This window comes from Lepisosteus oculatus, chromosome 15 (assembly GCF_040954835.1).
Source record: "Lepisosteus oculatus isolate fLepOcu1 chromosome 15, fLepOcu1.hap2, whole genome shotgun sequence".
Classification (NCBI taxonomy): domain Eukaryota; kingdom Metazoa; phylum Chordata; class Actinopteri; order Semionotiformes; family Lepisosteidae; genus Lepisosteus; species Lepisosteus oculatus.
In genome coordinates this window covers 31,204,011-31,219,576 of record NC_090710.1, presented here as the reverse complement: position 1 = coordinate 31,219,576, position 15,566 = coordinate 31,204,011, and the positions used below count along the sequence as shown (strand labels likewise).

Sequence of the window (15,566 nt, the reverse complement as noted above, 5' to 3'; positions counted from 1 at the left end):
TCGAGACCCTGCTTTACGTACACACTCTGCAGGAATGCCTGTGATTTCAAAGATGAAGGCTCATCTGCCTCTGTTACCGTAGTTTCAGAAATATCACTTTGTTCATAAAAAAAGCTAATAAAAGTCACAAGCCAGAAACATTTTGTGAAAGAGCACTGGATGGTAATAAACTAATTTACAAGTGTGGTAATGCCTCCTCTCTATTGATTGAAATTCCCCTACAGACCTCTTGTAAGTTCGATCGGAAATGCAGGTGGTTTTGCTTATACAGTTTGCCCACTAGAGCAATGCCATAAAACCGTAATAACAGACGATTACGATTATATCACCTACTGGCAATGACCGTCATTCAGGAATGAGCCATCCTTTCATTACAGGACTTTACATTTTCAAAGAGGATACTGCATCAGCTAACCCGGCCAATCTAAGATGGGTAGAATGAAACAATGTGAATTTGTGGGTTTGGATCTCATTTCTTTAAAAAAAAAATGGGACAGTTATGCTTGGGGCAGGGTGTAGGAACGGATCCATTTGATACTACAACAGCAAGCCTTCCACCAAAAGCAAAGGGCTCGGGTCTCTCAGATGGGACAGGCAGTAGCAGGCAGTGACTTCATGATTCACATGAATTCAAATGAGATGCAGTTTGATGACAGAGCTTACCACTTCACCCTACAGAATTCACAATCATATGATTAGGCCATTGATGCCACATGGTGATGTTGGCAGCGCAGCCAGCGAAAGAAGAACAAAAAAACGCACAGGTCAGCATATTGGTACATGAATTGCCGCTAAACTTTGTTGCAAACAAGATAGCACTGCTGTTACTGAGCTAGAAACTCTATGCATTTAATATTAGATGCACATTCCCAGCACTGACTGCAATACGGAGTGCAGAAACCATTATACAAAATGACCTCAAAACAGTAAACAGTAACAGGTTGAAGAGTTTGGCACATCACAAAATTGCTCAATGCAGCAGAAGGTGCAAAGTTGACACCTACAGGTTCGTAGAAAATTTGAGGAATTAGGAACTGTTTTAACATCCTTTACAATAGTAATCACTCCAGAAAATAAACACACAAGTACTTACAGCAGGCCTGCTCGGTCTGAAAACATCTTTCTTCTCTTCAGGCTTTTTTGCAGCATTTTCTTGCCGCTGTGATGGAGAGCCCTCCGATTTTGATGACGCTGAATACAAAGAAGGGCATATAAACATTATAGGTCTTGACAAAAATGCTCAGGGATCACATGTATATACGAACATCGTTTGTGTTGATCTGAAGAACAGTTTTTACAATGCAATGGTTATGACTATACTGCAGAACTACACAATAACCGCTGACAAGGAAGAAATACAACCCAACCTAAGAAACCGCTGACCTGCTTGTCTGTAATAACCAGCACTACGACACTCCCAGCAGTTTAAAAAGAGAGGATTTTATATGATTTTCAAGCTATTGCAGCACAACATGGTCAAAAGCAGATGTAAGTGGCTGCAGTTCGCTTGGCTCGGCATCTAGCCCGAGGATAACGTGCAGGGATGTCAACCAACGGTGCAGGAGATACGTGCTGCAGGCCGTGCAGGGCGCCGGCGTGCCTGTCTCACGGCCACTGGGGTCACTTTAACCGGTGAGCTGTCACAGTGTGCCTTCCTGAGATCGTCCCGGGCCCGATTTAAAGCGCTCTCCAGCGCAGACCCGGGCTTCCTTGCTTCGTCAGGAGCTAGAGGGCTGCCGCCAGCCCCGACACAACAGGCGAGCCCTCAGGACAGGGCCGGAGCCGGAGCCAGGTCACGCCCGGGTCCCCCCCCACCCCCCCGCCGGCGGGGCTTACATCTCACGCGGAACCTCTCCCCGGAGCCACTCTGGGAGCCGGGCTGGGAGCCGGAGTTGCTGGAGCCCGAGGAGCTGCCGCTGCCGGGGCGCGGGACCAGCTTCTCCACCCGCTCCCACAGCAGGCGCGGCTCGGCGTTGCTGCGGGGAGACAGGGCCCCGGGGGGCCGTCAGCGAAGGGGGCCCCCGCACGCCTCGGAGCGCGCGGCGGCGGGCTAGCGAGGAGCGCGGCGGCGGGCTAGCGAGGAGCGCGGCGGGGCCTTCCGGGGGCCCGGTTACCACCCAACCGGACCGGCAGAGACGACGACGACGATTCACGTATCGTAAAAACATCGGCCATTAAAATAAGAGTGATCCCCACGTCCTTCAGGAGAGACCCTAAAAACGGTCATATGGAACGACCCCCCTCTGCCGTCTCCTCCCTGCAGAGGCATTTTAGTTGCTCAGGCCGCTTCTCATATCAAGCTAACGACGCCGACGTTGCTGCCGAGCAAGGCCCCCGCTGTCACCCGCCCCGCTACACATCGTTCCTCACCGACAGCGCGGGTGCGCCGCAAAAAATTCACCGCGCTTCACCACGTTTTTCAAGGCCCCGTTTTTTCGCGGCTTTTGATCCAGAAATGGGAAAAAAAATATATCAGGGAAGCTCCAATTCTAACTTTAAATAATTCTTCTTGTAGATCAGGCAAGTGGCGCGTGGCTGAAATCGTGAAGCGTCGTGCCCCAGGATGAAAGATGAGCTGATACCACCACACAACGCGTCGCTCGTCCAATCAGTGGATCAAGGTTTGATCACTGATTTTAAATTCCGAAACGGTGTGCGGAGAGAAATCTTCCCTGGAGTGGCAAGAGACTCTGCTGGGTCCGACAAGGTCACAATTCCCAAGGAGTTGGGGATGCTGTCTAATGCTAATTGTTTTTCCTGGTTTGTAGGTACATTAATTGTATGTACCTGTACGTTGAGAATGCAGAGGAACAAGTAAAGGTTCATCCCCTGCTGAAAAGAGATGAAAGGAAACAACGTTTCGGCTGAGGAGCCTTCTTCGAGTGTGACACCCGAAGAAGGCTCCACACGCACCTCCGAAGGCTCCTTCACATATCCGAAGGAGACCCCACAGCTGAAACGTTGTTCCCTTTCATCTCTTTCCAGCCTGGAATAATCCTTCTTTCTTTGCAGCCTTTGCATGCTCACACACCTACCTATTAGAACGGCTGTTGGGAATGCATCCTTATGGATATTATTTCCCCTTTTGCTGTAAGTGGCGTTATTTGGGAACACAACTTGGATTTACAATCGGATGCTCTGTACCGTATATGGCACCTGCAAGCGAAGTGCAAACTAATTCACGGTCCCTAATCCAAACATAATCCAGGAATTCTATCCTCCACATTCACACTGTTCTTGTTCTCCCTCAGACAGCGCCTCACGACGGACGACGCGTATCGGGGGACTGCTCCTACAGAGCTCTCTGTGGCGGAGCAACGCCGGGACCGGACGCACGACTAAAACGACGCACAAGCGCGCATTTCCAGACGAGCGGGAGCGCGGCCGAGGTCTCGGGGATTGGGGATTGGGAGGTGGGCATTACCTGGAGGAGCTCCTCTGGCCAGCTGGGCCGCTGGGCTGTCCGACAGCCTGCAGGGGAGAATCCCGCCGCGACAGGACCGGGGACCGGGACGTCGTCCTCACTGGAACCTTCCGAGCAGAAAGACACTTTCACAGGGGTGGGAAGCAGAGACAGACACGCCCGCGGACAGCCTCCACCGCGCCCTCCCTCTCCGACTGCTTTGCCTTTGTACAATTCTTTCAGGACCGTGGAAGACGGGGGTGGCTCTTCGGAGTTTGTACATTAATGGCTCCCTGAGGCAGCACATTTTCAGAGAGGAACGTCTGTCGATTAATAATCTGTATAATTATTTCTGACGATAAAAGATCATGTAACCTTCAAGCCTCATTAAGCAAGTAAAAGAATGGGACACGCTAGGCCCCGATATTAAAGCACATGATGAACCGCGACACTGCAGCTCTGCAATGAAACGGACAGGAGGAACCCAAGTGGTCTACAGGCGCTCTCGAGAGAGACTTTCTGAAAGATCTTTCTCATTTCATAGTGGCGTGCTAGCCCAAGTACACTTTAGTAATATTCAGTATTTTTTTATGCAAGAGCCCTGAAAACCTCAAACAAAATGTAATACATTTAGGATGTCTACATTTCTTGTGTTACCTTCATTAAAACTTTTTAGATTATGATCAGGCTAACTGTTCTTGTGTATAGTTTGGGGGGGGGGGGGAAAGTGTTACACTGGAGGGAAAATGCATATTTGTGCATAACCTTTTGCGGCTTCTGCAAACTACGTTTTTCTTCCTTTAAAAGAGTGCATGATAACAGGTGTTTGATGTACACAATTATTTGAACAAATGAAAGCTACAGAGTTCCCAAAAGCTCCCAAGTTAGTCTGATATTTCAATAAGAATTTATTTCAATGTTCCAGAATGCCATTAAGACAAAACACCCCCTTCCACCGAAGGGACCAGGAACAGAACCCCAGATCTAAAGCAGTTGTTTAAGCAGATGAACTTGGTAAACGAGGGTGTCCGAGTGACGCCAGAGCCTCAGCATGGCAACACAAACTGGTTAACAGGCGATAGTCTCGCAAAACCACAGGAGAAGTTCCGAACAGCATATATTGTAGCAGGAAGTACAGTATATGCTGTACTGGCCAAGGTAAGCCAGCCCCTTCTTGGTTAGCTGACAAAGATGAATGGGGCAGATGCACAAAAGGTTTGTGTAATGAGGTATTTTAATTAAATAGATACATTACACGTATAAATACCAATAAAAAGCACTAGGGGTATAAAATTTATTCTGTAACGGGAGCAAATCTATTCTTGTCTGAATGTTAGTCGGTTAATAAAGCAATCACCCTTCCTTTCAGAAGCCAAAATAAGCACCACATTAAAGGTTATCGTGAAGATAGATCAAGTAGTGGAAAACAGCCATGAATGTGTAAAACAATTTTTATATGTATACAAAAAGGGAATTTAATTCCCTAAATGAAAGCTCAGTGAAGAGGTCTACAGTAATCTGAACTCTGTACTTGCATAAACAGATTAAAAGAAAATGACGTTTTTGAGTAAAGGACAGACAAAATAACTGAGTAAAAGTGCTATATGTTTAAAATCAATATCCCAAATGTAGCAAAAGTCTGTTGCAGATGAAACAGTCAGCCTTCATCAGACATCGAAGCAGCTGCTCTTTAAATACAAGCACCAATTCAGATGACAAACGGGTGACTATACCAGCATTCATTAAGAATAAACATAAAAGGTGAAATTTATGTATATTGCTGCAACCCTCTTATAAGGAATCTAGTAAAACGCTTGTGAAAAACATTTTGTCAAAGGAAGTGTTTGAAAGTTGCGCACAGGGATGAGCCAACAGACTGACTACCGATAAACCCAATAAAATAAATCCGATGGTTGCTTGCCCCTTCACAGTATAAAAAAATACAAAAGGCAAGGATCGGTGAAAAGGGTTAAAGAGATGCTTGTTGATGTTTCACGTTGGCAGATCCAATACGCTTCCCGTTTTGTAAAAACATGGATACCCCCTCAGTTATCAATGTGTTCTTACTGATGCTGAGATTAATTCAGAAGCTTAACTCCTATTCTTACCATCTACTGATCGACGCTTTATCATGTTGAATCACCTTGTATTATTATTTCCTAATTATGTATTCTGCTCTTTATGAGGCCTTTACTCAGTAATTCTTCTCCAAGATTTATGGCTACATGTACACTATTCCTTGTTAAAATTGAGTTATGTTAATGGTGATTTAATGGTGAAAATTACTTACAAACTAGTGGTACAGCTAAACATTCCAAAAATTCAGACACTGGATTTATAAAAAATAATAATATTCTGTTGGAAATGAGACAATGTATTTTTGCATTAAAGGAGAATAACAAGTACGCACAGTTTGGGATTCTCACCTATTACACAAAATGAAAGATTTATGTTGGAATTTACTCAGCTTTGAACTTTTTGGATGTTAGCGAGGAGAAAGTAGTCTTACGACAGATGAGTTTAGAATTTTTTTCATAGCAGTCTGCTTTTAAAAAAATATCAATAAGACAGGTTTATGTAACCTTTTTAGTTGGGAAGGATGAATGTCCAATTATCTCAGGAAAAGTAAATATTTTAACATAACCCACGATTACAAAACCCATGATTCTACACATCAAGTGATATCAATAACTAGATTAGCTAGAACATTAACACACACTCCGCAACCTTTTAAAAATACTACACTTAAAATTTGGCAAAAGCAGTTTGTAAAATAGTGCACTAAATAATCCCACTTTATTAATCCCTGCAGAAAGCAATTTATGATACTTTCCTAAAAAAAAAAGATCAGGTAAAACAAACCCAATTGCAGGAATGCTGTTACCAAACAGTAAATCCGGTAATGTTTTCCATGTTATCTACTCTCCCTGGGGACTTCGCTACGTAGCTGAATTCTAGACCTAGAATTTGTAAACCCAGGAGTGCAATACCATGCAAATGAGGGGATCCTTATTCATGACTTGTGTTGGAATGGAGAACATAAAACATACCAGAAGGAGCTGATTGTGTTCTCTCCAACCTACTGAAACCCGGGATCTGTCAAGTGGGAACATGAACAGCTCGAGGTTTTCACCGAATCGACTGCTGCGTCGCCCGTTTGTCACCCATCCTTGCTTTCGATGAACACTGGCCGTTCCAGCGGAAGGTGGCAGACTTTCGCACACGAAATTAAAGTGTGAGATTTCAAGCAAGTGTTCTTATTTTCTCATTTATTATTTTTGTTTCTCTCCAACAGCACTTTCACCCATGTTTTTGATTGAGCACCCTCACACCTGGAAACACTGTCAATTGAAATTTAAACAATTAGGAGATGGAGGGCATAGTGTTCATGCTTCTCTGTATTTTATACCGAGTTTTATCTCAGTTTCCATTATTTCCAATACCACTTTTGATTAGGGAGTGCAAATGGCATTTAAAAACTTTATAGTGTGTTTAAGTATTAATAGAGTAATAAATGTGGTAAAAATAATCCTCTACTGTAGATTTGGATGTTCGTAAACCTACAACACTAACCCTAAGGAGTAACTTTCATTACTGTTTATAACATCACTACTAACGTAATAGCTCAGGCACCTGTAACAGCCTTGAAGAGTAAAAAGCTTAACATTCATATCATTCCAAAGTCTCCGACGAAAAGTAAAGCAAAATTTTAAATCCCCACGTTCCCTTTGATGAAATGTCAGAAATGACCTATTCACATCCTTTTCACTGTTGTGAAAGTTGAACAAAAACAGATTCCCACATCGGTCACGTTTCCAAATGAGCAGCAGACCAGCCCCAGCATGTGATTGCAAAATCTAGCCTTTCACAGGCCAGGATATGTGAATGATTATAAAGTTTCCTTCTCTGTGAATACAGGTATTCAAGCATTTCTACTACAACATTCCTTGAGCTCAACAAATGTATCAACATGTATACTCTCACAGGCTCATCTAAAAGCCTTGAACATTTTCTAAGAAACACAGTTAATCGATCTTTGTTTTTTGATATTAGAGATCTCAAAATGGCTTATCCTTGAATCGCTTTTAAAAACCTGAGTGCTAAAAGTTCTGAATGAAAGCAGCAGACTGCCCGGTCAGGGGGGTCTACGCAACAAAACTCGTTTTGTCTTCACAAAAAGGCTCTAAATTTAGCAAGAGACATGAAACCTCAAGCTGGATGGAGGTTCCACAGCTTTACCGGTGTCCTAAACCTGTCCAGAACAAAACACAGGTTTTAACATCGAACTGAAGAGAAGCTCAAGCAGTCAATGTGTCTTTTCAAACTCTGCTTCTATGTACGCACCGGTCTCAAGGCCTGGGCGACTTGCTTGCCAACGCAAGAATACCCTGCCCGTTACATCCCATTTGGGGACACAGCGGTGGTCAGTCTCTGTGGGGCCGCATGCAGACAGAAGCCACAGGCATCACACAGAAGACTTCTTCAGATTGGCAAAAGCCTTGAAATCCCAGGGCTGCCATGACTACAGCCTGGGCACTGGAGGATGCGTCACCCGAGTCGCCGCACACGCGGAGGGCCTGCTGCTCTTTGGACACCCGTTTCCCGATGGCAGGAAGCAGGCGAGTCCTGCATGCCTGTCCTTACCCTGGGAGGGACCTCCTCACTCTCTGCCTTAGTCCGGGCCCCTGGGTACCTATCCTTGGGGCTAGGCTCAGGCATGTCTGCTCTAGGCTCAGAGACTGGCTGCATGGCAGTGCGTGAAGGTGGACATGGGTCCTGAGAGCGAAGATGAAGATGTGCAAAAACAGGAGAAGGGTCACTGAAGGAATGGGATCGAGAGACGGGGGAAGCGTTACTCTTGAGAGATGCCAGTTGGGACCACTGTACCTTACAGGGAGAGAATAAACAACATTCAGCTTGGAGTTTGGTGCAGTGCACAGTACAGACCAAAAGGGGGAAGGAGAATGGGGGGGGGGGAAAATGGACATGATTTCAGACAAACAGATTCTTGATTATATACGCGCGCACGTGCACACACACACACGGAAGCTGAAAAACAATGCAGGTTATACAAGCATGTGCCTCACTGGTGTTCTCAGGGGTTAAGAAAAACACAAAACTGCATCTACATAACATGATTTTAAGTTTTGTAAAGCTGGTAACAGAACTATAAACATCAGTAATCTCATGACCATCTGTGGCTTCATGACATCTTGGAATATTTGCTCCCTTTAGGACGTTGCTGCCTGTTTCCCTCACAGGAAGGCTGTAAAATTATGGCTTTTAACAAAAATCAATAAAAAAGGCAGCTGAACCAACACCTCCTTTATCCTAACTATTTTTGGCAATATTATTGTACAAATGACAAGAAGGTGCTACTCAGATGCGAGAATATTCTGATGGGCTGTTAACAACTGGTATACAGCTGTCTGTGCCACTTTTGAGTCAGATTGCCTAAAATGAGGATCTAAGATAGGGGCTTCTTAAATTATTTTTTTTACATACTTAAATCTGAAGCACGTCTGACTGGCAGTGTACCTTCCGGTTAACTGGAACCGGCAGTAAACCAGTCAGTTCACTGAAACGTACGGCAGATGCTTGGAATCATCCACAATTTAATATTTCACCTATGCAACTTCAAAGTGTGTACACCACATCTCATGGAGTGCATATCCACAGATTCCCATCGTAAAGGAAATCCATAATCGGGGGATCAAATACTTTCGCACTTGCAGACGGCTGGCACAGGCTTCTCAAGCCCGCTGGGTAGCAGGATTCACGGTGCTCACTATGCCTGCTTCACTGCATGCGCTCTCTCGCCACGGCATGCAGGATAAAGCAGCTGTTGGCACTACCGAGCAGACTAGTCAGAGAGCGAAAGGGGTGAACTGTGCTGGGCAGCATGGATGGGTGGCAGGCTGGCAGCATGCAGGGGGGGGGGGGGGGTTTCCTGCCATCAAGACTAAAGCTGAGCCTAAGAGCGGGCGGGGTGGCGGCGTGGCATCGGGTGAGGATATTCGACTGCAGCACTCAAAGCCAGACGCCACTCGTTACCTTGTCACCTGCTTCTCGACGGACCGCCTGCGCCAGAACCTCGGCGTCCAGGTGGGAGAACATCACGAAACGGGAACACACAAGGTTGCTCCCCACACACACACACACACTACGCGAACAACTGCAGAAACATCATCCTGACCGGGGAGGCGCGTTACCTGAGAGGAGGGTGACCGCGGGGGAGACGATTTGTACCTGAGGTTCCACAGGCCTGTGCAGGGCAGGTGGGACGGGCTCAGAGTTGCCATTCGAGAAGGACTCCGATCGCGAAGGCACTGGGGGGTCCAACACTTTGCAGGGCTGTCTGGACTGTGCTTGAGGTGAGCCCTGAATATTCTTTCGGAACCTCTCGTCAGCCTGAGTGGACAAACGGGGAACAGGCTCTCATCGACGTCCAAACAGGGCAACCAACGCTCAGTGCTGCCACAACGGGACCAGACACGTTGACGGCACGACGGAGACTCTTGAGATGAAACATCTACGCCCCCCACCCCACCCCCCCAGGCAATGCTGGGATTGTACAGGGTACGCCAACAAGCAAGCTGGAAAGGGTTTCAAGCAGCCAACTTGGTTAACACTGGTTTGGGAAACATGCGGGCGGAGGGGGAGACAAGCATCACTGGGGTGGAGAACATTCTCACCAATCACTGTCAAGCACACCACATCCCGTTTTGAAGACGCTGATCTAAGCAGATAGAAGATATCTGGAGAGCAGCTCGACAAGCTCTCCATTGTAAGGCACTCATCTCTCCGCCCTGGCCTGAATGGTGGGACTACGGAGGGTAATCTCAACTAGCACTTCTACCTGAAGAACGCCGATGGCCACATGGACCATCATGTCCATGTGAGGCAGGGTGATGATTTTTAAGAACCTCAAAAGGAGCCAGAACACTTTCAAGACGTACAAGTCGATACACATAATTTTAGGCTTAATAACCGATCCCTCGTGTAAGGATATAAGAAATCACTTTATTAGCCATATACAATTTCTTGCATTAGGAATTTGTCTTTTCACAGACCCCAGCTTGCTCTCCATGAGACACACAGACAGGGAGAGAGAAGCTGGGGGTCAGAGCTCAGGGTCAGCCATTGTACAGCGCCCCTGGAGCAGCTGGGGCTAAGGGCCTTGCCCAGGAGCCCAACGGAGTAGGATTCCTCTGTCGGCCGCGGGATTTGAACCGGCAACCTTCCAGCCACAGGCGCAGATCCTGAGCCACAGAGCCACCGCTCCGCCCCAATAGAAATGGCAATAGCAGAGAATAATCTGAGTGCTGTCGCATGATCTAGCAACTACTTCCAACCGAAGTCTTTTTCCACTAATAAATGTAAATTGAGACCGTAAAAATATCGGCTTGTAGCACGTTATTAATTTTTACTCCTTACAAAAACTTAACATCCTCCATCAATGTGGCGAAAGACTGGCACAATGTGACCCTGCCCACTGAAATGTTACAACTGCTCCTAAATCATAACCCCTTAAATCGCTCCATTTTTTACTGACTTGTGAATTGGCTCTGGTTTTCTTATTACCGAGTAAATGAAAGCTATTGTTTAAATAAACAAAACGTAAAAAAACCTTGCAAGCCTATGATCACCGTGTGATGAAAGTAAAACTTTAAACTTCAAACTGATGTGTTAAAAAGCTTTCCATGATTAAATTAAAACTATTACAATTGTATATTGATGCTAACAGTACACACCAGAAAACATGCAAGATACTATCATGCAGTGCTTACCATTCATAAAAATGAAAGATCCCTGCATTCAGTTAATAGTTCAGTTCTCAAACAACACAGAAGTAGCTGATTTCGTTGAAAACAAAAATGTTTGGTATCGGAAGCATCGATACCACATTTTGGTACCATGCACATGCAAATCTAATAAAAGGCCCCAAATAATGAGCAAGTAACAGCAACACATTTTGTTCTTCTTTGGAATGAACCCTCAGACATCACAAACTAGATATAAATTAGAGGAAACATTGTTTAACATTCCAGTACTACAGAACTGCATTAGCTGTCATCAACACTCACTACACAACAGTCAGGCGCCATTAGAAAGTCTGAGAATTAGAAGTCAAGGATTCCAAGGCTACAGTGTTCATCTCTCTGTGAACTTTCCTGCTCCCTTTCCACAGGGAAATCATGGTTTGCAATCTGGCCCAAACCAGACATGAGAGTCTGATGCCACATGAATTATCTGGGAAAGGATTGGAAAGAGGGATTCCGGCGACTTTACAGTTAGCTGCACAAAACGTTCAGCCTGAAGTCTGAAACAAAGTTGAAGAAGACCAAGTAAGCGCAACAGTTAGTTGTTCAGCTTACACTCGGGTAGAGCCAAAGACAAGTCGGGCACATCAAGCAGGACAGCAAGGAAGAAGAAAAATGTTTATTTGCGCAGGAAACAAATGAGACAAAGTCAGGGCTGGGAGAAAATGCAAGCCTTTTCTTATCTTGAAGACCCCGGTCCAGCCTTGCTGAGGCACTTAAAAGAAAGATGTTTCATCTTAAGAGGACACAGACTTGACACGGAGAAGCAACTAGGCTAGGAGCTTCAACAAAGCAGGGCCACACATTCCAGAAGAGAGGCAGAACACACGAGCTGATCTGAGGACGCCGTGGTCGTGAGTGGCGTCTGTTTCTGGCGATACTGTCCGTTCTCTGTGCGACGGCGGTCACGAGTGGAGAGCTCCATCAGAGAGCCCTCTCTGTGCCTTCGTCCCGGCCCCCGCACCGGCCTCGTCACGCATGGGAACACCACACGCAGCACAACGGCCACGGGGGACAAGGAAATGGACGGGTTTCCTGGTTCTGTGCTCAAAAGGGGAAGACCTCAACTGAAGCCAGACTGGGCTCCTGTCTCTGTCAGCCACAGACCGCCTGTGGGGACAGGGGACGGAGAGAACACCCCACCCCCCAGCTACAGGAAATGAGACGGCCCACCTCAAGCTAGACTACGTAGTGGATTTAAAACAAAAAGAAAAAGTGAGAGAGAAAACCAAAGCCAAGAAGGTACGCCGCCCACGACACTAACGCCACCACCTGAGCAGGCCTTAAGGCCGCGGCGCTGTGCGACAGAAGCAGCCGGAGGGTCTAGGCACGGTCGTTCACCTCTCGCGCGCTGTCTGGCGGCTCGGGAGCAGGGGGTTTCTGCTCTGCGGGCTGGGGAGCTTGCGGCGGCGGTGGCGGTTTATTCCTGTCCTGCGGCTGTGGCTGCTGCCTATGGCCGTGCTGCAGAGAGAGGAGGTAGGCCTGCTCCTGCTGCAGCTGACGCTGAAGCCTCTCTGCCTGACGCTGCTCTTCCATCTCCCGCCATTTGTACTCCTGATGTACAGAGAGTGCAAGGTTTGAGGCACACAGGGGCAAACGGGGCTCTGGTTCACACTAGAGGGGCCCGCCTGAGGCTCTTGCTCAGGGCCGGGCGGCTGGGAAGGGGGGGGCTTCCTCATCCCAGAGCAGCAAGGAACTACCGAGGTCCGCCCAAGTCACGGCAGGACTTCCAGCGCATTTTATCAGGCCTTTCGGGATTCCTAACCGGTCTGCAAACGGGATATTTTATCGGGGATGCCCTGGTTTTAACCCTGGACTGATGGTGGTGGTCATGACCGGCCAGCAGCAACAACAACAACAACAACAAAAAATAACACCAAGAACTCAAAATGAAACCTGTCTAACTAGCTGTCAGTGTGCGTCGGGGCAGAGGGGGGCTGGGCCAGACTGCCCAGTGAGGGGCGTGCTGTGGGATCATCTCTACGTGTTCCTCCCAAGGACAGCGGCACCCTCTGCTGGCGGGAGGCAAGAACACCACTGCTGGATAAGAATAAAGCTGCTTCTCTGCAAGATCCATTTTTGGGGGGTTTTCACACAGAATTCTATCAAAAAAAGATAGGCCAGTTTATGAGAAGCCCACCATCTGAGAGGATGAAAACACACTAACAGTACTCAAAAAAACCTGAATGGTTTTTTTTTCATTTTACTCTACATCTTGAAAGATTTATCCATTTGAAAGGACTGCTCCACGGTTCCATTTTTAACTTGCTTTTGTTAATATCCGGTTTTGCAATAGGCATATTTTAAAATTAAGACTGTGAGCAGTCATCTTCTAGGCAAATGAACATGTCCAGAAATCCTTCATCTGCGATTTCAGGAACAACGCGGAACAATATCAGTCACGTGTGACAGGAGCAGGTGGGAAACGAACGTATTTCCTGTTGAGTGGACTTGAGGCTGCATAGGCACTGCCGGGACCTGTCTCCACCATGTCAACACTCGCAAGCCATTCCTGTTCCTGGAAATGTAAGACGACGAGCTGAAACATAACACGAGCAGTCCTATCAAACTTCCGGAACCGTTGTCCTTCCCACCTTCCCAGTCATACTTCACAGAAACGATGAGATGGATCCTAATAAACTGTGGGGGAGGAAGAAAAATCTCTTTGCAGTGGTGGAACCCTTTCAAAAGTGCCCCCCCCAATCCAAACCGTTTCCCCTTTCCGTACGTTTCATCCACGAAGCAGGTCCACCTCGTCGAAGAACAAACCTTCAGCCGCAAGGCCAAACAGGCCGGGCCTACGCCAACACGAACCCCCTGGAAACACCCGCCTGCTGGATAGCCCATCACCAGCCTGAGACAAACCCAACGACCGCATCGGCAACTCCGGCACACCCTGTACTACACCAGCCTCACCCCCCAGCCCCGGCCCAGCCCCGGCGAAGGAAGGAAGAGCAGCAAGTTACCAGCAACATGGCCTGTTCGTGGAGCAGCTGCTGCTGAAGAATCTCCAGGTGCCTCTGCTCCTCCTCCAGCTGGCGCCTGATGTACTCCTGCCGCACACAAGACACAGCGACACACGGGGACCGCGGGTCAGGGGCGGCTGCGTGCGGCTCCCCCTTCAGGCCGCGCAGAGCCCCGGCTGGAGGGACCGCGGCCTCCAGCCCGGGAGACGGCCCGCCAGAACCACCACCTGCTACAGGCGCGGTTCGCGGGAGACGAGCTTGAACTCCCTCCCGCCTGTACAAAACCCACACAGGGTGAACTTGTACAAAACCTACCCTGAGAGCGAGATGTGCTGAAGTCTGCTTCGCATGCCTCTTTGAGGACGAACTACTTCAAACCACATTTTTAATCTGGAGATTGGCTCTGCAAGGCGAATCTCCAACTGGGGTGGCGCCGCAGGAGATTAAAAGTGGCGATACGGGGCCTGAGAGGGGTGATGCCGCTGGGATACTCTACTGCAACTCACAGCTGGCAACCCACTGGAGCTCAGCAGGTGTGAGCCTGGTCAGTACCTGGATAGGAGACCTCCTGGGAAAAACTAAGGCTGCTGCTGGAAGAGGTGTGAGGGGGGCCAGCAGGGGGTGCTCACCCTGAGGTCCATGTAGGTCCTAATGCCCCAGTATAGTGACGGGGACACTATACTGTAAACGGGCGCCGTCCTTCGGATGAGACGTAAAACCGAGGTCCTGACTCTCTGTGGTCATTAAAAATCCCAGAGTGTTTCTCGTCCTGGCCAAATTTCCCATTGGCCCTTACCAATCATGGCCTCCTAACAATCCCCCTCTGTGAATTGGCTACATTACTCTGCTCTCCTCCCCACTGATAGCTGATGTGTGGGGAGCGTTCTGGCGCACTATGGCTGCCGTCACATCATCCAGTTGGGGCTGCACATTGGTGGGGGTGGAGGGGATCCCCATTACCTGTAAAGCGCTTTGAGTGGAGAGTCCAGAAAAAGCGCTATATAAGTGTAAGGAATTATTATTATTATGTCACTGCAGCGCGTTCTTCCCTTTCTCTAAGGTGACCAAGGCCTTGGCTGCCCCAGGCTCACGCCCCGAGTTTGCCTTTCAGACCATCCAGATATTCCAGCGTGTGCCGATGTCCAGGCCCCACGCCCCCGTTCCTGCTCCGAGCCGCACGACGGGGCGGCAGCGCCGCGGCCGGCCTCACCTGCTCGCGCTCGGCCCGGCGCCGCTCCTCCTCGGCCCGGCGCCGCTCCTCCTCCTCCTTGCGCCGGCGCTCCAGCTCCTCGACCCGGCGCTTCTCCTCCTGCTCGCGGCGGCGCTGCTCGCGCTCCTGCTGCCGGCGCACCTCGCGCTCCCGCCGCTGTTGCT

The 15,566-nt window shown here is 48.2% G+C and overlaps 1 protein-coding gene across 11 annotated transcripts in view; it reads right to left on the bottom strand.

The window, feature by feature from the left end:
* Positions 1–15,566, bottom strand: part of LOC102689948 (mitogen-activated protein kinase kinase kinase kinase 4) — a 100,311-nt gene that overhangs the window by 26,347 nt on the left and 58,398 nt on the right. For 5 of the 11 annotated variants that reach the window (XM_069179028.1, XM_069179032.1, XM_015364110.2 and 2 more), the window contains exons 13-20: positions 15,403–15,564; positions 14,193–14,279; positions 12,568–12,780; positions 9,653–9,814; positions 8,048–8,290; positions 3,425–3,531; positions 1,837–1,976; positions 1,094–1,191 (exon numbers count right to left, since the gene is read on the bottom strand). In XM_069179028.1, the coding sequence (XP_069035129.1) occupies positions 1,094–1,191; positions 1,837–1,976; positions 3,425–3,531; positions 8,048–8,290; positions 9,653–9,814; positions 12,568–12,780; positions 14,193–14,279; positions 15,403–15,564 (1,212 nt within the window). The remainder of the gene's footprint in view (positions 1–1,093; positions 1,192–1,836; positions 1,977–3,424; positions 3,532–8,047; positions 8,291–9,652; positions 9,815–12,567; positions 12,781–14,192; positions 14,280–15,402; positions 15,565–15,566) is intronic. The other 6 variants (XM_006639208.3, XM_015364118.2, XM_069179036.1 and 3 more) reach the window with 4 other exon arrangements.